Here is a 22,639-nt window from a genome sequence, read left to right on the forward strand (position 1 = left end):
GGAGGTGAACAGGGAGGGAGGGAGGGAGGAGGTGAACAGGGAGGGAGGGAGGAGGTGAACAGGGAGGGAGGGAGGGAGGAGGTGAACAGGGAGGGAGGGAGGGAGGAGGTGAACAGGGAGGGAGGGAGGGAGGGAGGAGGTGAACAGGGAGGGAGGGAGGGAGGGGGTGAACAGGGAGGGAGGGAGGGAGGGGGTGAACAGGAAGGGGGTGAACAGGGAGGGAGGGAGGGAGGGGGTGAACAGGGAGGGAGGGGGTGAACAGGGAGGGAGGGAGGGGGTGAACAGGGAGGGAGGGGGGTGAAGGAGGGAGGGGGTGAAGAGGGAGGGGGCGAGGGGGGGTGAAGAGGGAGGGGGCGAGGGGGGTGAAGAGGGAGGGGGCGAGGGAGGGAGAAGAGGGAGGGAGGAGGGAGAAGAGGGAGGGAGGAGGGAGAAGAGAGAGGGAGGGAGGGAGGGGGGGAGAAGAGGGGGTGGAAACGGACGGGAATGAATGGAGGGGGTGAACAGGGAGGGAGGGAGGGGGGTGAACAGGGAGGGAGGGAGGGGGGTGAACAGGGAGGGAGGGAGGGGGGTGAACAGGGAGGGAGGGAGGCAGAGGGTGAACAGGGAGGGAGGGGGCTCCCTGGGCTGGGCGGCGGAGAGGGGGGCTCCCTCCCCGGGCTGGGCGGCGGAGGGGGGGGCTCCCTCCCCGGGCTGGGCGGCGGAGGGGGGGGCTCCCTCCCCGGGCTGGGCGGCGGAGGGGGGGGGCTCCCTCCCCGGGCTGGGCGGCGGAGGGGGGGGGCTCCCTCCCCGGGCTGGGCGGCGGAGGGGGGGGGCTCCCTCCCCGGGCTGGGCGGCGGAGAGGGGGGGGCTCCCTCCCCGGGCTGGGCGGATGCGTGGGAGAGCTCGCTCCCTGGGCTGGGAGGGAGGTGAGCAGGGAGTGGGCTCCCCATAGCATCATAGAGTTGTTCGGCATAGAAACCACTCCCTTTGCCCCACCACGTCTATGCCTGTCTGCACCAATCCCACTTGCCTGCATTAATTCCATGTCCCTTGCTCATTTAAGTACCTGTCCAGGTGCCTCTTAACTGTTGTTTTTGTTCCTGCCTTCACCTCTTCTTCTGGCAGCTCATTCCAGATACCAGCTACTTTTTATGTGAACAATTTACCTCTCAGACCCTCTTTGAACCTACTCCCTTTCTCCTTAAACCTATACCCTCTAGTTTTAGACTCCACTACACAGGATAGGTAGTCACAATCTTTTTTCCCTGTCTATGCCTCTCATAATTTTGTACACCTCTATCATGTCACTTCTCTGTCTCCCTTGGTCTAGTTAAAACAGATTCAGTCTTTTCAATCTGGCCTTGTAACTCACCCCCACCCAGTCTAGGCAACATCTTTGAATCTTTTCTGCACTCCCTCTTGCTTAATCACATCTTTCCTGTAGTGTGGTGACCAGAACTGCACATAATAACCTAATTCTCCTGATGATGACTGGGGTGGGATCTCTGGTCTAAGGGATAGTGACTAGGGAGGACTCTCCAGGGCAGGTGATGATGACCAGGGAGGGCTTTCTAGTCTATGGGAAGGTGACCAGGTAAGGGTCTCTATGCCAAGGAAATATGACTTGAGAGGGTTGTCAAGGCTAGGAGAAGATAACTGGTGAGCAATATGCAGGCTTGGGGAATTAACTCGAAAGCAATTACCAGGCAAGGTTAATGTGATTATGGAAGGATCTCCAAGCCAGGAGAAGGTAACCAGGAAGCATCAACACAAATTTGGGAGCCACTTTTCCCTTCCATAGCTCACCATCTACCCTTCTGACAGGCAAATCACAGCTTTAGGCTGAAAGTGAAGCAGGTCTTGACCTTTTAACTTCTCAACTCTACTTTCCAACACTTTTATCCAGAGAGGGCAGCTGAGTTCATGGTCTTAACAGAAATGATAGGGTTTAGACAGAAAAAGGTCAATGCCAAATTAATTGTATGAAAAATGAAAACAAAAATGCTGGAAAAATAGCGCTGTCTTGGTGAAGCAGCCAGCATAATCGAAGACCCCATCCACCCGGGTCATTCTCTCTTCTCTCCTCTTCCATTGGGTAGAAGATAAGGATCCTGAGGGCACGTACCCCCAGACTTAAAGACAGCATCTACCCCACTGTGATAAGACTATTGAACAGTTCCCTTATACGATGAGATGGACTATGACCTCACAAGCTCCCTTGTTGTGACCTTGCACCTTATTGCACTGCACTTTCTCTGTAGCTGTGACACTTTATTCTGTACTGTTATTGTTTTTACCTGTACTACATCAATGCACTCTGTACTAACCCAATGTAACTGCACTGTGTAATGAATTGACCTGTACGATCGGTATGCAAGACAAGTTTTTCACTGTACCTCAGTAAAAGTGACAATAATAAACCAATACCAAAACTGTATACGCTACTCCAGAAGTAATCTCACCAACACCCTGCACAATTGTAACAAAACTTTTATTTTTATATTGTGGATATTGGTTGTACTGAAATACGTAGAGATAGGTTGAGAGAAGGAAGAAAAGAATCAAAGATGGATCACATGAAGTTAAGGGAAGGGTGAAAATGAGCAATTAAGCTTTTGAAATTTTCCAGCTCAGGCTGACCTGAAAGTAGGAAGGTGTGTCAATCAGTGCATTAGAAAATAAAAGTGGTGAGGGAAAGACCTGAGTAAGGTCAGAGTGAAGAATATTCTACACATTCCACGAAGAGGCAGAAAAGCTTGGACCACGCATGGGTTCCCTTAACAACAAGCGTTATTTGCAAAAAGTGAGTAAAGTCAAAACAGAATTTGTTTAATCTGCAAAGAACTTCATGCAGGCAAAGGAGAGTGATGGTGGATGGAGTGATGGTACTAGACTGGCCTCTATTCAGGGAAGAGACAAAAAGCTCTTAGACTGCTGCAAGCAATTTTTTTCCTTGTATCTGTACCTCACTGTACTTATTGCATATGACAATAAACTTGCTTGCACAGGTGGTGTTGGAGATGTAGCAGGATTGAATAGTCAAGATGAAATTGAGACAATAATACTGTAAACTCAGTTTATCACAGTATCTAAAAGTTGGTACTGATGATGTCATACTTGCTTGCTCCCGAAAGATGTATCATGACTTTATTTTGGTTTGAAAGCTGAAGTGGAGAGTGAGGCAGAGTTAATGTTTCTGCTCAATTATATTTTTCTTCAAATAAATAAGTTGCAAATAGGCAATGTTCTGATATAGAGAAAAGCAGGAAGAGACCAAAGTTGAAAAGGAAAGTTCAAAAAGGAGTGCAAGATTAGATGACAAAAGGGATGATGGCCCTAGGGAAAAATCCAGTACTGCACTGGAGCTTTTCCAACATTTGTACTCAAGACCTCGACTCAAGGACTTCTATGTCATGAGGCACAGCTGGTACCACTCAACACATAGGCAAGTAAACATACTAGAAATGGCAGGATATTGCGTGTTATGAGGGAACAAGGGGACCTTGGAGTACGTTCACAAATTCTTAAAGGTAGTAGGTCAAAAAAATGGTTAAAGGAGCAGACCAGATTCTTCATTAGCCATGGCAGACAGTATAAAAGCAGATAAATTACGCTAGCAGTGTATGCAACACCAGTTAAGCCAAAGTTTGAATATTGCATACAGTTCTGATCACCACACTACAGGAAAGAAGTAACTGCACTGGAAAAAGCATAAGAAGCAGAGGCTGTTTGGCTCTTTGCACTTGGTCTGGTAATTGGTAAGATCATGACTGATCTTTTATCTCAATGCTGCTTTCCTGCATTGACTCCTTGATTGCCTTACTATTCAAAAATCTACTGATTTCTGAATGCACCTTCATAGCCCTTTTTGGTCGAAAATTACAAACATTCAAAGATTCTCACCTCAGCCCTGAATGGCCAATTTCTAGATCCCTAGTTCTAGACACCCCAGCCAGGTGAAATATCATCCCTACATGAACCCTTCCAAGACCCATAAGAATTTTGCACGTTTCTTTGAGATTACCTTTCATTCTTCCAATGCATTGGACTAATCTGCTTGATCTTGAATGAGATAAATACATCTTGAGAATCTTCATAGTATACCCTGTATTGTAAATATATCCTTCCTTTTGGTACACAATAGTCTAGATGTGGTCTCACCAGGGCCCTATGTAATTGCAGTAAAATATTTTTACACTTGTACTTAAATCCTCTTGCAAGAAGGTGGCATATGGGATTTTTGCCTTCATTAGCCAGGGCATAAGATATGAGAGCAGGGTACAACTTTATAAAACTTTCCCTAAGCCAGAGCTAGACCATTGTGTGCAGTTCTGGTTGCCATTCTATAGGAAGGATGTAATCGCTCTGAAGAGAGTGCGTAGGAGATTTACCAGGATGTTAGCTAGGATGGAACATTTTAATTATGAGGAGAGATGAACAGGCTGGGTTTGTTTTTTTTTGGAGTGGAGGAAGTTGGAGGAGGAGACCTGATAGAGGTATACAACATTATGAGTATAGCTAGGGAATAGTAGGAAACTTTTCCCCCAGAGAATAAGTGCCTAAAATTAGAGGGCATTTAGGATTATGGATGGAAGGTTTAGAAGGAATCAGACGAAGAACTTTTTTACTCAGAGGTTAATTGTAATCTGGAACACAAAATTTAAGTAGGTAATGGACGCAGATACTTTCACAACATTTAAGAAGTTTCTAGACAAGCACTTGAATTGCCAAGACTTAGAAGGCTATGGACCAAGTGTTGGTAAATGGAATGGAGTAGCCAGGTACTTGATAGTTGGCATGGATGTGGTGGGTCAAAGGGCTTGTTTCAGTGCTGTATTCCCCACTAACCTGAAACGAGAAAATGATCAGAGTAATACAACTCCCTGTATTCTGTGCTTTAACCAAATCCTCAGTCCCAAGTGCTCGAATTTTGTTTAAAAATCTCTTCTGTGACACCTTATCAAAGGCCTTCTGAAATTTTCCCCCTTATCTATTTTCTGCTAGTCATCATCTAAAAAAAGGTCTAGTGTATGGTGCAGAGAAAATCCACAAAGATTTTGACAGGATTGGAAAATGATAGGAGGAAAATTGGATAAGGTAGGGTTGTTTCATTTGTAATCGAGGAAACTGTGGGGAGACTTAACTGAGTTCCATAAAATGGATGGAATAAATAAGGGTTTATTTCCCTGAGGGTTAACCAAACAAGGTGCATTGATTTAAAGTAATTAGTCGAAGGAGGGAAGAATCATTTCACCCAGAAGGTGGCAGGGGTCTGGCACACCGTCTGAAGGAGTGGCGGAGGCTGACACCCTCAACCCCATTTCAACAGTTCTTGGATGCGAGCTTATCGAGCCGTGACCCGCTGCGTTGCGCACCTTGTGCTGGGAAATGTTCGGCAACTCTCTTCTTTTCGACCTGCTAAGCAGTAACTCTTCTATGCTTATTTCCAAAGACTATGCAAAGTCCGTGAAACTAGACCCCATCAATGATTTCAATTGGGAAGGGGGCTGCGGGGAAAATAAATACATTTAATTTCCATTAGAGCCGCGCTATTCACATGGCGGAGAACCGAAACACGCACTTTGACAGCAGCACATCCGATGCGATGTTCTTCCAGCGTTAATGTTGCGGCCGTTGGTACAAATCGGGGATCTGTTGCCGAATAGTCCTGCTCGCAAGCATTGCAACTGGCCGCAGTTGGTCGTCATCGCTGAACTGCGGCCCACGCTGTCAGATCCCGGCCCACGCACCGCACTGACGCAAGTAACTGCGATTTTTAAAATGCCAGCGCGCTACAAGCGGCGATTTGTTTTAAAAAAAATTCAGCAGCGGAGCGGAGCAAAGTAAAACGAACGGGTCGCTCGTTTCTCCCGGGGAGAGGGCGAACGCGTCCTGGGCAGGCGCGGGGGGAGGTTTGTCGGTTGGCGCTCGCCGTAGCGCCCGGTTGCCTAGGCGACGGCCTCAGCGCCGGGTGACGGAGGGCCGGAGCGAATGACGGTCCCCGTGCGGCGGCAGCTCCACCTCCTCCCGGTCCCGCCCGCCACCAGAGCCGGTGGATGAGGCTGCGTCCGGGCCGCTGCGTGTCCCAGAGCGGAGAGGGATAAAACAAAAACATTCCCGCAGGCCCGGTGGAGTTTCGGCTGGCGGAGGCCGGGGCGATCGGGACGTCTCAGCCCAGCTGGTGATCACTTGGCTTGGCGGGAGGGAGGGAGGGAGCCGCAGGCGGCGCGACCCCGACTGCCTCCCGTTCGCCGGTGGATAGGGACGGCCAGAGCAGCGGGCGATGATGCCGGTGTTGCCCGAGAACCGCTGACCTTCCTTCCCCTCCCCCCCCCCCACCTTCCCTCCTCTGCCCCCTCCTCTCCATCCCGCACTGATTCCCGTCCTTCCCCCTCCCACTCCCTCCCGAACTGACATCCCTCACTGCCCCCCCCCCCCCCCGCACTCTGCTGCTCACCGGCAACAAAATGATGGATTTCAACCAGGAGAATCTGTTCGGTCAGATAGAAGATTTACAAGAACTTAGTTTCATTGAAAGACCCGTGCGGAGATACCTGAAGGTACGTTCCTGGGACACCGGGGGGATAATAGATAATATTTTAAATCGCATTCATTGATGTTGTGCTCTGCTGTCACGCTTGCAATAAGCAAATATAACGTACGGTCCAGTTGCAAATGTATTCGCTCCCTGACCCGACTGCACTGGGAATATCTTGAGAACGAAAATTGACTACCTTGGATAACGGGATGCAATCAAATATGTTTTAACCACCAGTAAAGATGGATTACGTAAATTATCAACAAATGAAACATTAAAACCGCAGTGCCCGATTGGCACGGTTAACAAATTATAATCAATTCTAACGGCAAATCAACACTCTAAATATGGAGTACCCGTATCGTGCTTATGTATTGAGCGAAATACATTAGATTTAGCCATGTTTTACAAATATGCAATCGGTCACAAACATTACCACCAAATTGATCAGTATATATTTCAGTTCACATTTTAATATGTTAATTCTGAAGCGGGAATGTTGGAAAGATGTTTGTCAATAATTTAATGAAGAATTTCTGGTGCGTTACAAACTGGGTATCTTGATTGTTGTCCAACACACACGGCACGTCTATTCTGAATGTTCCTAGTGTGCACAAATCGGTAATCTGGAGATTTGACACTTTAAGAATATTGGCAAAAAGAACATTTGCTGCAGTTATGTCCCCGGCCACCTCTGTCAGCTTATGTAATGTTTATCCTGTCAGCTGCATATGGTAGCCTTTAACAGCCATTATCATAAATGCCTTTAGAAGTTAGAAATTAACAGTTCCTTCAACTCGAACCTGTGTTTTGTTGTGGACAAATTATGTAGGAAGTGTGGGTGATTATGTACCAATAGCAAGTTTAAAATTTCTCAACATTGGGCGTATTGTTGCCAATGGATCAGTGATGAAAGGGCCAAGTTCCTTGGTGTTAATTGGTATTCCTTTACTTCCCCTGATTTCTGTTCTGGCTCCTGCACTGATGCTATATTTAATTGATGATTTACCTTCCTGATGTAAAAGTTAAATGACTTCACACTGGTGAATCACTTGTTCAAATAAATAGATAGTCAGAACTGTGCTCACCCCTGACAATTCAGATTAATTTTCTTCCATATTAAGAAAAAATAAGTTCCAAGTATAAACAATTCTTGATAATTGTCTATAAATTTCAGAAATAATATCTAACCTTGTATTTTGGCAACAATCACAAATATTGACTTTTTCCATAACAGTTTACTTTATATGACATCCTTTAAATAATCATCCATAACCACCCAGTTGTTCCATATCAATAATATTTTTAACATTGATTTATATTTTTAGACACCAGAAGAGATAGAAAGATTGACAGTTGATGAAGAACTCAATGATATTGAAAGGGCTGTCTATCTTCTGAGGTAGGTTACAAATTCTAGTTTCCTAACACTCTGAACAAAAAGTTAAATGTCTGAAATTGTAATTGCAACAAGTTTTTAAAATGAGTAACATCGCTTAGTTATTTTGGAAAGTCATCAGCCAGTTGCATTTTTAGATTTGGTACTGCTTATGGTACACTTCTTTTGCATAACTAGTTTGCAGTTATGCTCACAACTGGTCAGGTTTTCTATTAGTGAAGTATACTAAATATTTGCCTTAGTTTTGGTGGTCTTTTCTTAGCATGTATTACTTTGTTTCAAGGTCTCTGATATTGTAGTTGTTGAAATAACAACTGGAAGATGCATGGCATTATTCCAGATAGCAGCTGATTATCTTATCTGTTTTTATTTCCGTATCAGTACTCAATAGAAAGTGTCAAAAACCTTTTGATTTTTTTTCAATCCAAGTGTATTATATCCCTGTTATGTAATGTGAAATATTCATCTGATTTTTTTTAGGTTGTATAATATTTAATTACACATGTTTAATATAAAGCTTTACATGTAATTCACCCTTTCCTTTTGCCCATGGTTGTCATTAAATGTAGAAATTTGTTTTGTGTATGTTAGAAATTTAAATCATTTGTCTACTTTTTGGACTACCGCTATTTGCCATTGAGATTAAAAACTTTATCATTCTGTTTCTTGAAGTTATTTATTCAGTAGAATACAAGGTGACATTGAACTATATTGAGCATTACTGACAGCATTAAACATTGTTGTTCGAAATAAGCATTAGTTCTTTGCCTTACAACAATCTTGTAAGCAATTATTGGTTCTTGCTTCTCAAAACAATAAATCGCAAGGCAGCCATAAAAGCTGTCATGTTGTTTTTGTATGCTTATAAAGCACAATGAAGCCATTTCATTTTGTGTTTATTTGTGCACCTGATACATTTGCACTTCTTGGTTTATGCTTTCCTAAGATTTGTGACATTCATTATTTGCTGATGCAATTACGAGAACCTAGAAAGGAGTCAAAAGACAATGTGTTTCTCTGGTGACCTACAACTATTTACAAATTTATAGACTAGACTTCTCTCCAAGAATACAAGCAAGCCAATCATGGACTGAATGTTGACCTTTATTGCTGGAGGATTTGAGTGTAAAAGTAAATATCTTACTGAACTCTTATTTGTCCTTGATGAAATAATACCTGGAATATTGTGTATAGGTCTACCTGTGATGAAAGGAGTAGAGCGAAAGTTCACCAGTTTGATTCCAAGAAATGGGGGATTGTCCTGTGAGCAGTGATTGTGTAGATTGGGCCTATGCTTATTGAGATCATCTCTCACTCTTCTAAATTCATTGAAATGTACAAAATTCTTACTCGGCTTGACAGATTGATTGTGGAGATGCTGTTTCCCCTGCTGGAATGTCTAGAATAGTGGGTCATGATAAGAGGTCAGACATTCAGGACTGAGATGAGAAGAAATTTCTTCACACACAGGGTACTGAATTTGGAATTCTCTACTTGAAGGACTGTGGAGACTCAGTCATTGAATATATTCAAGACTGATGGATAGATATTTGGATGTTGAGGGAATCAAGGGATTTGCAGGTAGTACAGGAAAGTGTGCTGCAGTAAAAGACCAGTCTTGATCTTATTGAATTGCAGAGCAGGCATAAGATGCTGAATTGCTTACTTCTGCTTCTATTTCTTGTGTTTTAATGTGATTTGAAGGTTTTTGCAATTTCACATGGTTCAAAATTTCTTCCAAAGCCATTTTTGTGACTGGCTTTCTATTGAACTCTATAGAATTGTAAACACTTTTCTTGGTGATAACTTGGTAAATCATCACAGTTAATGGTATATGTAATCGTTTCACAATTTACTTTCACATCTAGCTTTGTATTGTTAGTAATCTTGAAGGTACAGTCAACACTCAATGATCTAGCATAATGGGGGGAGCACCTACTTACCTCCATGAATAATTGGAAAACATGTTGTAAAGCAAAACAATTTAAAAAGTGTTGCACATTACTAGCATATTATTTATTAAAATAGTCATGCTTGTTTGAGTTTATTGTGTTATCTTTATCTAGCTTCTCAAGCACTCCAAGTTTCTTTACCATGTGTTTCTGTTTACTGGAGTTTGCAGATATTTACAGCACAGTATGCCTCTGGAATATAATATTGTGTAAATAAGTTTCAATACACATTAAGGATCAATCACCTTTTAATGTGCACTTTAAGTGTAGTTAATCAGTACTGTACTCTCTCTGCGCTTTAACTGTAGTTGTCATCTTACTCTATTCACTAGTGAGTTTCTGAAGGCAAGACTTTTTAAGTCTGGTAATGTTTGCCTTGGATGCATTGCATGGTTAACCCGCAAGCCTGTAAATCAGCTGCTGGTTAATCGAGAATCCACTGTACATTCTGTTCCTCTCTTCATCTTGGATATGTTACATGATTTTTCCCTTATCTGTACTATACTGTCTTGGGGTGGGGGGGGGGGGGTGGTGAAATAGTTCCTGAAAACAAAAGTTCCTATTTGATTTGGCAGACATGATTGCTCTTTTGTAAAAAAATACTAGTACTCTTCCATAACATTGCAAAAGAAGTGAAAGAATCTGAACTTTCCTGATACCATGTATTGGGATCACTCCCACTAAGATACCGGGAAATAGCTGGTAATTCGAATGAAACACAATTATACTTTATTAAATAATTTGATAAAAGTTTACAGTGTCAAGAAGGTATTCTTTATAGAGAGGCTTTCTCCATAGACATTGCCAATCTTTCTGGCAGATTTCAAAAAAGCAATATTGCTACAATACATGATACAAGTGGTACCAGCTAGTATTGCATAGACCACATATGTTACAATACTTGTGAGAAGGCTGGAAATATTAATGGGCAAATCAACCTAACTATCGTCACTATCAATCTAAGTTGGATATATGTTGTCTTTGCATCATCTTGATTGATAATGGCAATAAAGTATTGGTTTATTATTGTCACTTATACTGAGGTACAGTGAAAAGCTTGTCTTACAAACCGATTGCCCAGGTCAATTCATTACACAGTGCAGTTACATTGAGTTAGTACAGAGTGCATTGATGTAGTACAGGTTAAAAAAAACACTAACAGTACAGAGTAAAGCGTCACAGCTACAGAGAAAGTGCAGTGCAATAAGGTGCAAGGTCACAACAAGATAGATCGTGAGGTCATAGTCCATCTCATTGTATAGGGGAACTGTTTAATAGTCTTATCACAGTGGGATAGAAGCTGTCCTTAAGTCTGGTGGTACATGCCCTCAGGCTCTTGTATCTTCTACCCGATGGAAGAGGAGAGAAGAGAGAATGTCCCGGGTGGGTGGGGTCTTTGATTCTGCTGGCTGCTACATCAAGACAACGAGAGGTAAAGATAAGAGTCCAAGGAGGGGAGGCTGGTGTTCATAATGCACTGGGCTGTGTCCACAACTCTCTGCAGCTTCTTGCGGTCTTGGGCAGAGCAGTTGCCGTACCAAGCCGTGATACATCCAGATGGGATGCTTTCTATGGTGCATCTGGTGCATCGGTAAAAGTTGGTGAGAGTCAAAGGGGACAAACCAAATTTCTTTAGCCTCCTGAGGAAGTAGAGGCGCTGATGAGCTTTCTTGGCCATGGCATCTGTGTGGTTTGTCCAGGTCAGGTTGTTGGTGATGTTCACTCCCAGGAACTTGTGTCAACCCTCTTGACCTCAGCACCATTGATGTAGACAGGTGCATGTACACCGCCCCCTTTCCTGAAGTCAATGACCAGCTCTTTAGTTTTGTTGACATTGAGGGAAAGGTTGTTGTCATGACACCATTCCACTAAGCTCTCTATCTCCTTCCTGTACTCCGACTCATCGCTGTTTGAGATACGGCCTACAACGATGGTATCATCTGCAAACTTGTAGATGGAGTTAGAGCAGAATCTGGCCACACAGTCATGAGTGTATAGGGAGTAGAGTAGAGGGCTGAGGATGCAGCCTTGTGGTGCACCAGTGTTGAGAATAATCATGCTGGAGGAATTGCTGCCTATCCTCACTGATTGCGGTCTGTTTGTTAGAAAGTCAAGGATCCAGTTACAGAGGGAGATGTTGAGTCCTAGGTCTCGGAGTTTGGTGACAAGCTTGCTTGGAATTATTGTATTGAAGGCAGAGCTGTAGTCAATAAACAATAGTCTAATGTATGCCTCTTTACTGTCCAGATGCTCCAGAGCTGAGTGTAGGGCCAGGGAGATGGCATCCGCTGTAGACCTGTTTCGGCGATAGGCGAATTGCAATGGGTCCAAGTTGTCTGGTAGGCTGGAGTTGATGCGTGCCATGACCAACCTTTCAAAGCACTTCATGATGGTGGATGTCAGAGCCACCGGTTGGTAGTCATTGAGGCATGTTACCTTGCTTTTCTTTGGTATCGGGATGATAGTGGTCTTCTTAAAACAGGAGGGAACTTGAGATTGAAGCAGGGAGAGGTTGAATATGTCCACAAGTACTTCTGCCAGCTGATCAGCACAAGATCTGAGCACGTGGCCCGGGACACCATCTGGGCTAAGTGCTTTCCTCGTGTTCACTCTCTGGAAGACTGATCTTACATCCTCCACTGTGATCACAGGTTCAGCTGCGTTGGTGCCTATCAGGGTGGATGGTGACAATCCACTTCCTTTTTGTTCAAAATGCGCATACAATGCGTTAAGTTCATCAGGAAGGGATGCGCTGTTGTTAGCTATGCAGCCTGACTTCGTCTTGTAGCCTGTTATGGCACGTAAGCCCTGCCATAACTGGTGGCTGGTCAGGGACTCTATTTTGAGTTGGTATTGCCTCTTGGCATCCCTTATAGCTTTCCGAAGGTCATACCTCGCTTTCTTGTACAGATCAGGATCACCAGATTTGTGTGTGGCAGTCCTCTCCTTCATTAGGGAGTGGATCTCCCGGTTCATCCATGGTTTCCTGTTTGGGAACACCCGTATTGTCTTCTTTGGTACACAGTCCTCCACACACTTGCTGATAAAGTCTGTGCTGGTTGTGGCATACTCATCAAGGCTGGCAGCTGAGTCTTTGAACATGGACCAGTCCACTGTCTCAAAGCAGTTATGTAGAAGCTCATCTGCTTCCTCAGACCAGCATAGAACTTATATATAATTGCAGAGTATGACATTCAATTAATGTTCTTCAGTGAATATTGGTACTTCCCTATACATACATGCTTATTCTGCATTTGAATGGTTGTTGACAATATTGGAGAAAGTCATCTGACTCGTGCTGCTTTCTTCAGAGAAATAAAGGACTAATTCCTATGTTCTCTTTTCTCCTGATTGTCTTGAATTTTCTCTTGTTACAAATGGTCCACAAGGTGATAGCGATTTCCAAATTTTCTTCAGTTTCAAGAAAATTCTATCAGTATTTCACGTTATGACATTCATTTGGTTCATACCTTATTAATATTTCAGTGCAACTAATAATGAAAATACTGTGCAAATACGAGGTGCAGGTGGTATTTCTGTATTGTTTAAATGATGTTGCTGGAGTAAGAGTCTGTGCTGCTGGAGTATGTCCTGTTTTTAAACTGTAACTGTGCTTAGTATTTAATTATTCTGTTACAGTCCTTACTTCACTCAAAAGCCCTGAACTCTGATCTTTCCCCAGTGTTTCTCCTACTTTATTGTGTGCTCTCTCCAAGCTCCTCTTATCCATGAGATGCATGTCCTGCTTCCTTAACACAATTCTCATCTGGCTTCTCCTTCTAGTCACCATTTGACTGAAATGGTTTAATGATTCTCCTTCAATACTTCCTTTTCGTCATTATCATTTCTCTCATCAAAAAAAGCTTTCTGTTTCAATATATCATTTTTCTCATCAAGGCCTTTGAACTTTGATGACGTATCATCTCCTAAATCAATATACATCTTTCTCTAGTTATATTTCCACCTCCACCAAAGCACTGAAATAATACCAGTCAAAGTTGCAGATAATGTGCTATGTAACTATGGTGCATAATCCTTCCTTATCTTTATGAATGATGGACATTGACATGGTTGATGACACCATCCACCTCCAGCACTATATTAACACCGGCTAATGAGTGAGATTGACTGTGACCGGAAGTGTTTTAAGACCATCTCATTCCAAGATGTTCACATCTCATCCCTGTGTTGTTACCTCTGAAGTCTCCCAAAAGATCTCTCCTTTTTTCGTATTCTGTCACCTCCTCTCTGCCTCCCCAATTGATCTATATCTTACTATCCTTTGACAGTCTTCTTCGCTGTCCACAACTCCACCGATTTTTCTTTCTCTTTTTTCTTCCTTCTTTCTTTTTTCCTTATCCCTCTCCTTACCAACCTCCTACCCCACCCCCACCCTCTCCAGGGTTGAGGATGACAAGCTTCTACTACGGTTTTGTGGTTCTTCGGTGATTGATGGTGGATAGCTTGTGAGATGGTGCACTCCTTCTGTTGTTTACACTGAGCTTCTGTGTACTTCCAACAGATGAACTTTGTTCTCAATACCCCCCTAAATATTCCTCCTTCGGAATAGGTGGGTATGTAGCATTTCTTCAAGTAGGCTTTGAGAACATATTTTAATCTTTCCCTCTGTCTGCCTGGTAATCTCTTTCGAGTAGAGTGTCTGGTTCGAGAGTCTGGTGTTGGGCATGCAAATGACATGGCCCGATCAAGAGAACTTGTTGAGTGTTATTGGGGCCTTAATGCTGAGTATGTTGGCCTGCAAAAGAACGCTGACATTAGGTCTCATCTTTCCTGTGGATTTGGAGGTAGAGGACTATTCTTTTGTTTTGTCTCATGGAAGTTGAGTGCAAACCCATTCAGTGACTGGGTCAACAATGACTGGGAGCTTGGCCTCTGAATGCGCATGTAGGCCAGTCTCATCTGTATACTGCAGCTTGACTACTGAGGTTGGGTGGCCTTGGATCTAGTGTGCAGGCATTGTGGATTAGACATTTTGCCATCAGTCCTGTAGGTAAACTCCACTGGAACAGGAAGGTTATTAGGAGTAAAGTACAACATTATAGCTAGAAAGATTGAACCAAGTTTTGGGGTAATGATGTGGCCTTGTTTGATGCTTGTCTTCTTAGAGATTGGATCTGTCGCGGACCTCTTGGTTAGGACCAGGACTTGAATTCCATCATGAAGCAAATTTGACCCCCTTTTATATGTACATAACTGCCTTTTACTATCATCTGAAAATATGCAAACATTAGTGGAATCAGTTCCAACTTGCCAACTGCTCTTTCGACCGCTGTTGTTTATGTACTGCCTTACTATTTGTCACCCAGTTATGAGCCAAAATTTCTTCCACTTAAACTTTGGGAAGATGCATGTGTCAGTCTTTTCATTAAACATTGTCTGCTTGCTTCATTTGCCACCTCCATTGTTCATGAAGTTCTCATTTTCACTTTTGTCACTTTGACATTGATTATTCATATATTTTCTTGTCTGACCTTCTGATCTCCACCCTTTGTAAACCTCAACTCATTTGGAAAAAGTTGTGTAGACTCACTGCTCAGTGATGAGCCACAAATCCAGAGGACATATTTGCCTTAAGAGTTTTGTGTAGATTCATTGAAATAATGCTGGGGTTTGGAGAGTTAAATTATGAGAACAGATTTCCTTCTGTGATTTATAAACACTTGAAGAATGATCTGATTAAGATTGTTAACATGTTGAAAGAATTCAATAAGATATATACAAAGGAAGCATATTACTTTTGGGGAAAATCAAGAAAGAGTAGATGTAATCTTAAAATGGAACATATCAGTTTATGAATGAAATTCAGAAATACTGTTCTTCATATAACAAACTCTCAAATCCTGATTTCTATCCTGTGGATGCTGAATCAACTGGAACATTCAAGACTGAGTTTGGTCAGATTTTTGTTACGTATCAAGAAATAGAAAGTACAGGTCAGTCAGAATCTAGTTCAGTGAGAGAAGACTGTTGAAAGACTGAATTAACTACTGTGCCCCTGCTTGTGCTGCCTGTATCCTGTCCTTCAGATCAAATTACATTCATTCTTCACTTCTAATTTCCCCAGCCTATGTTCTTTGTATTTGGGGCCATGACTTAACCAATGTACACTTTGAAATTTTCTCCTTAAAAGCCTTGAGAAGCTTTCCAAAATTAAAAGTGCTATATAAATACAAGTTCATTGCCATCTGATTAGATAAATAAGTACTGGTATACCTGCATTTCAAGACTCTGAATGTTGAGCAAAAATTTACAGGAACTGCATGATTTGTGATGTGTACCATCTGTAGTGTCTATTTGCATCACATGATAGCTATATCAAAAAATTTTTGGAAATTTGATTTTAGCCACAGTGCAACAAAATCATTGCCAAATCAGCACTTCATTCATGAAACAACTAATAGATATCCTCATTGACTATTGAAGAGGCACAATTATAAGCTAAGATATTATAGTTCATATTGACATTGTAATGTGAATATAGTGGAACTTCTGAAATCATCCTTAAACAGTAATTTCAGCATTTTTAAGTTGCAAAATTTAGTTTCCAACATCCCTTCACATAAACCAATGATAGTAGAAGGAGACATAAATATTGAGCACTTCTCCAATGTTCTGAGTTAGCTTGCTGGCTCTTCAATTTGGTTCAGTTAGGACCCCTTGAACTGTGCCTATTCATGTTGATGAAAGTGACAGTTTTCAATAGTGGAGCCTTTGGCAGTGCTTGGATCCTGTTGAATGAAACTTTGGTAAGAAAGTAAACCTGTAGAAATTGATGAGCATCATGTTAAGTAAGTTGAATGTCCTGTAGGGATATATCGGTTATTGTTCCTTGGCTGTCATAAAGGTCTATGGTGCTGGCTAGAGTTGGAGAAATTGAGGCCATTTGTCTTTCTTGCTGCAGGTGGGAGCTTGGAAGAGGTAAAGTGTGGTTTCAGGTTTTAATAAAAATCTTGCTAAGGTGGTTCACTGCTTCCAAAGTGAACCACCGTCTGTGAAAACACAGCTCTTCAAAAAGTGGTGATGACATTGGTGCATTCTCCAGCCATGATGCAGTGACTACTACTTTTGCTCTTTCGTCAGGTTGTTCCTGATGATTGAGAACATGGAAATGAGTTAAGGATAAGCCACTGTAATGATTTCAACTTTAGCTACATCTTCACCTTCAGCTAGATAGGGTCCTGAAAATTGCCTGTGGACTCTTCAAGAAAAGGATATCAAAATACATAGAATTAGGGGAAAAAATCTAGTTTGGCATCAGTAAGAGGACTTTAAGATCCATCATATTGGACTTCCACATTGAAAGTTACATGAATATCATCATACCAAATACCATCTCTACCATGTCACTGATGGTGCCATTTTTCAGTGCAAGCAACTGTTGTGCTAAACCAGGTGTAAATGAAGCAAGAAGATGATAGTCTTGAGCTGCAGTAGTGAGCTGATGAATGAAGTTTAGCTGAAAAAGGAACAGGCTTGCGAATTAATAATATGTCCTAAAAGGTAATTCCCTTGATCATTTCCTCAGTCTCTGTGATTTCCTTGGTCACTTTTTCTTATTAATAAAGGTGCACACAGTGTGTTATTATCATGACTCAAACTTTCAGCCAATTCAGTCGCATTGTAATTTTCAGTCTCATCAGTGTTATTTTTCATTAGTGTGTTGGTATGGTTTGTTTTGGTCAGTGGTAGGCAAGTGGCAACAGCTGTTCCATTAGTTGCACTTTTGCACAGAATTTCTATTGCGTTTGCATTGGAACTTGCAGTGATCGTACAGCCATGTGGCTGAATAGCCCCTCCCATGAGATCGGAGATTTTTGTGAACTAAGCAAGTAGATGTTATTTATCTGTTTGAAGAATCTTTTCTGAGATGCCTGTGAGCTAAACTAGGAAGTGGAAGTTAAATTATTAATGTATGCCAAGTTGTTCTATGCTTACAGAAAGCAAAACAAAAGTTGGGATAGATTGGATTAGTTAGGATTACATGGGAATAAACACACTTTGGCCCAATAAAGCCCACGCTGCAATTTATGCTCCACTCATGCCTTGTCTTGCCTTTCCTCATCAACTCTATTTCCTCCTCTTTGCTTGTCTAGCCTCCACTTAAATTGTGGGCATAAAGGCCTGTTTCCATGCTCTTTGATTCTGAATGCACCTATGCTATTCTCTTCAATTATCCTTTGTAGTAGCAAGTTATACATTACCATCACATTTTGGGTGACTATTATATTTATGATTTCTAATTATGCTCTTTCCCACATGTGGAAATATTCTCCCTGTATCTATGTTATTCCTAAACCTTTCATAATTTTACTTGTATAATGTCACTCCAAACCTGCCTTTTCCCAAGTGAAAAGAGACCCCCATTTGTTTATTATCTATTCCTGAAATGAATTCTGTTGCACTTCGATATCATCCTTGTAAAACTTGTCCAATATCTCTCTATTCCTTTCATAACATGACAACTAGGAACTGTACACAGTACTCAGTGTGGTCTAATCAAGGTTTGATACATATTTAGCATAACTTCTGTACTTTGTCCAGTAAACTTTAATGTTTGAACATAGAACGTAGAAAAACTACAGCACAATTCAGGCCTTCGGCCCACAAAGCTGTGCCGAACATGTCCCTACCCTAGAAATTACTAGGCTTACCCATAGCCCTCTATTTTTCTCAGCTCCATGTACCTATCCAACAGTCTCTTAAAAAGAGCAAGAGTATAAAATGCGAAAGAATAGGGCCTATGAAGTACAGTAGCGGGAAAGTGTGTATGGATCTGGAAGAAATGGCGGAGGTACTTAATGAATACTTTACGTCGGTATTCACTACGGAAAAAGAACTGGGGGATTGTAGTGGGGACTTGCAACAAGCTGAAAAGCTTGTGCATGTAGATATTAGGAAAGAGGAGGTGCTGAAACTTTTTAAGCACCAAGTTGGATAAGTCGCCGGGACCGGATGAGATGTACCCCAGGCTGCTGTGGGAGGCGAGGGAAAAGATTGCGGAGCCTCGGATGATGATTTTTGCATCGTCGATGGAGACGGGAGAGGTTCCAGAAGATTGGAGGGTTGCGGATGTTGATCTCTTATTCAAGAAAGGGAGTAGAGATAGCCCAGGGAATTATAGACCGGTGAGTCTCACCTCAGTGGTTGGTAAGCTAATGGAAAAGATGGTGAGAGGCAGGATTTATGAATATTTGGAAAGGTATAATATGATTAGGAATAGTCAGCACGGCTTTGTCAAGGGCAGGTCCTGCCTTACGAGCCTGATTAAATTTTTTGAGGGTGTGACTAAACACATCGATGAAGGGAGAGCAGCAGATGTAGTGTATATGGATTTCAGCAAAGCGTTTGATTAGGTACCCCATGCAAGGCTTATTGAGAAAGTAAGGAGGCATGGGATCCAAGGGGGCATTGCATTGTGGATTCAGAACTGGCTGGCCCACAGAAGGCAAAGAGTGGTTGTTGAAGGGTCGTATTCTGCGTGGAGGTCGGTAGCCAGTGGTGTACCTCAGGGATCTGTACTGGGACCCTTACTCTTTGTGATTTTTATAAACGACCTGGATGAGGAAGTGGAGGAGTGGGTTAGTAAGTTTGCGGATGACACAAAGGTTGGGGGTGTTGTGGATAGTTTGGAGGGCTGTCAGAGGTTACAGAGGGACATAGATAGGATGCAAAGTTGGGCTGAGAAGTGGCAGATGCAGTTCAACCCAGATAAGTGTGAAGTGGTTCATTCTGGTGGGTCAAGTATGATGGCAGAATATAGTCTTAATGGTAGGACTCTTGGCAGTGTGGAGGATCAGAGGGATATTGGGGTCTGAGTCCATAGGATGCTCAAAGCGGCTGCGCAGGTTGACTCTGTGGTTAAGAAGGCATATGGTGTATTGTCCTTCATCAATCGGGGAATTGAATTTAGGAGCCGAGAAGTATTGTTGCAGCTATATAGGTCCCTGGTCAGACCCCACTTGGAGTACTGTGCTCAGTTCTGGTCGCCTCACTACAGGAAGGATGTGGAAGCCATAGAAAGGGTGCAGAGGAGATTTACTAGGACACTGCCTGGAATGCGGAGCATGCCTTATGAAAGTAGGTTGAGGGAACTCGGCCTTTTCTTCTTGGAGCGATGGAGGATGAGGGGGGACCTGATAGAGGTATATAAGATGATGAGGGGTATTGATCGGGTAGATAGTCAGAGGCTTTTCCCCAGGGCTGAAATGGTGGCCACAAGAGGACATAGGTTTAAGGTGTTGGGGAGTAGGTATAGGGGAGATGTCAGGGGTAAGTTTTTTTACTCAGAGTGGTGAGTGCATGTACCTATTTGGTTTGCTTTTTTTCCAATGGCACACCTTTTTGTGATTGCATTAGTACCCAGAGATCATTTTGATCCTCTTTTTCACTAAGGCGCACACCCTCTAAGCAATAAGTGACATCTGTGTTCTTCCCACTAAAATTCACTACATCATATTTATCTCTGTAGAACTGCATTTGCTAATTATTTACCCATTCTACAAATTTATTAATGCCTTTCTGTGAATTTAGAAATATTGTGCTTCTTATTCCAAAAAAGGAAGAAAATATTTTGAATATTCAAAACTAAATATTTTAAAATATTAATTCAAATATAGATAATAAAATACACTATACTGGATTTAACTTTCAGGTGCCTTGTTGTTTGATAATAATAGTGACCATGCAGTTGAAACAAAATACTTAATCTCTATTTTTTTTTCTGAAGTTCAGTGACTTCATTTTTTTGTGTGTTTGCAACTTCTTGCAGGGCTTGACAGAGTAGATGTAGGGATGAAGTCAGCCCTGTCTGAGGTGCCTAGAACTAGGGATCACCATGTCAAAATCAGGATTGAGCTGGAAGGAAATTTATTCACTCAAAGTATAGTGAATGTGGAATTTTCTACCCAAGAGGGATATGGAGGCACAGTTGTTAACTATATTCAAAGCAAAGGTCAAAAGATATTTAGATATTAAAATGATCAAAGGATTATTGGGTTCATACCCCAGGAAATTGTCTCTAAAATAAAAGATCAGTCATTATCTTATCGAATGGTGGAACTGGCACAAGGGAGGCCAAATGGCCTACTTCTGGAGTTCTACTTCTCAAGTTTCAGTGGACTCACCACTGTCTCAGTGCTGCCTCTGGGAGTTTTTGTCTGATTTATTCTTTAATGACACTCAGTGCTGATTGCCGTGAGTTAAAAAATCTGGGCCATTGTGTTATTGTTGTCTTTGCTCTGATTTTGATAGTTTCTTTATGTGAATACTGTTACAATGTAGGGGTGGATATGGGAAGTTTAAGGTTTTGTGGATTGAAGTAGCTCTGTTAAACATTTATCGTGCAATAAAATAATAAAACATTTTTGTTTATCTAGTGTGAGAGTTTAAGTACCAATGCAGGTTAAAGAATGTAATGCTGCCCTTTAATTTATTTTAGTTTCTCGCACAAACTCAATTATGAAGCTACATTTTTTGTATTATTGTTTCAGACTGATTTTGGAGAGATTGGCATATGGCAATGCCTGGCATTATTTTTGTAGTGTAATGGATGATAAGCTGGTTTATAGATGTTTTGTGGTGACTTTCTTTGATACTTCACATTGAACTTGGTTTCAGTTCAAAGGAAATATGGACATCGCAGTGAAAACCAGAAAAGACACGTGAAATGAATTAAGTAGAATCTCAAATTGCAACAATCAGTCAGAAAGTTATTGCTCCATATAGAGCCAAGTTGGCCTTTGTTTTATTTTACACCTCCTCTTTCTGAGATTTCGTTGGATTACCCTGTTAAGAGCTGAAAGAGTGGTCTTGCATCTGACCTTCCAAGAAATAGTTGATGGTTTTTCCTATGGATTTTTCCTTCCATGTGATCCTTTGAACAGCCAATCAGAGAGAGGAATTCTGAAAGATAGCAAAGAATAAAGTTAAATTCTCCAATCATTTCTATGTTATGAAATGTTTTCAAATGACTAAACACAGAACATGGAACAATACAGCACAGGAATGGGTTCTTTGGCATTATGGTCGGAGCAGACAAGGGGGGCTGATCTAACTAATCTCAAATGATATGATGTGCCTAGCATAAAAGCGGAAGTTAAAATATCACAAATTAAATTAGTGAAGAATTTTTAAAATCAATAGAATTTAAAAATAATTACACTGAGAGACTTGGATTCCACAGATATACTTTTAATTTTTTAGGGCCAGAGAGGTTGTTCATCAGTAACTAATGTTTGGTATGAGAGAATGGGCCATTTCCTACACTATACTGAACAAATGTCAGCATCCTCTCCCAGGTCAACATCCCCAACACGGAGGATCTAACAGCTCAGTTGGTTCCAATGGAGAAGCTGCATTATTTGCATACCCAGCACTGGATTCCCAAAAAGGCAGTCTGAGCTTTATTGAGGCAAGAGATTACTAAGTGGACAGAGGAATTTCTTGAAGGATCTTCAGAAAGATTACTTGAAAATGTGTTATATCCTTAGCAACTGATGGGAATCCCTAACCCATGACCACTTCAAAATGGAGAAGGTGCATTCAGGAAGGCATCATGAGTCTCAAGTTTCTTTCCCGAGCATGCACTAACTCAGTGGAAATAGAAGAAGTAGCTCACCAAATTATTCTCTACCCTTCACTGTCAAGCACCTCTTGGCCTACGTTCACCTCATCAGCCACCTCTGAACCCACAGGACTGGAGTAGAAACAAGTTATCTGTAATTCTGAAAGCATGCTTAAGAGGAAGATGAT

General features: G+C 42.0%; 1 protein-coding gene across 4 annotated transcripts in view; it reads left to right on the forward strand.

Moving 5' to 3' along the window:
• Positions 1-5,539: 5,539 nt before the first annotated feature.
• ppp4r4 (protein phosphatase 4, regulatory subunit 4) overlaps positions 5,540-22,639 on the forward strand; it is a 98,220-nt gene continuing 81,120 nt past the window's right edge. For 3 of the 4 annotated variants that reach the window (XM_052016980.1, XM_052016989.1, XM_052017006.1), the window contains exons 1-2: positions 5,541-6,539; positions 7,846-7,919. In XM_052016980.1, the coding sequence (XP_051872940.1) occupies positions 6,447-6,539; positions 7,846-7,919 (167 nt within the window). In that variant the 5' untranslated portion in view covers positions 5,541-6,446. Of the gene's footprint in view, positions 6,540-7,845; positions 7,920-22,639 lie in introns of all 4 variants that reach the window. The other variant, XM_052016997.1, reaches the window with a different exon arrangement.

The sequence above is a fragment of the Pristis pectinata genome, chromosome 1 (assembly GCF_009764475.1).
Source record: "Pristis pectinata isolate sPriPec2 chromosome 1, sPriPec2.1.pri, whole genome shotgun sequence".
Taxonomy (NCBI): domain Eukaryota; kingdom Metazoa; phylum Chordata; class Chondrichthyes; order Rhinopristiformes; family Pristidae; genus Pristis; species Pristis pectinata.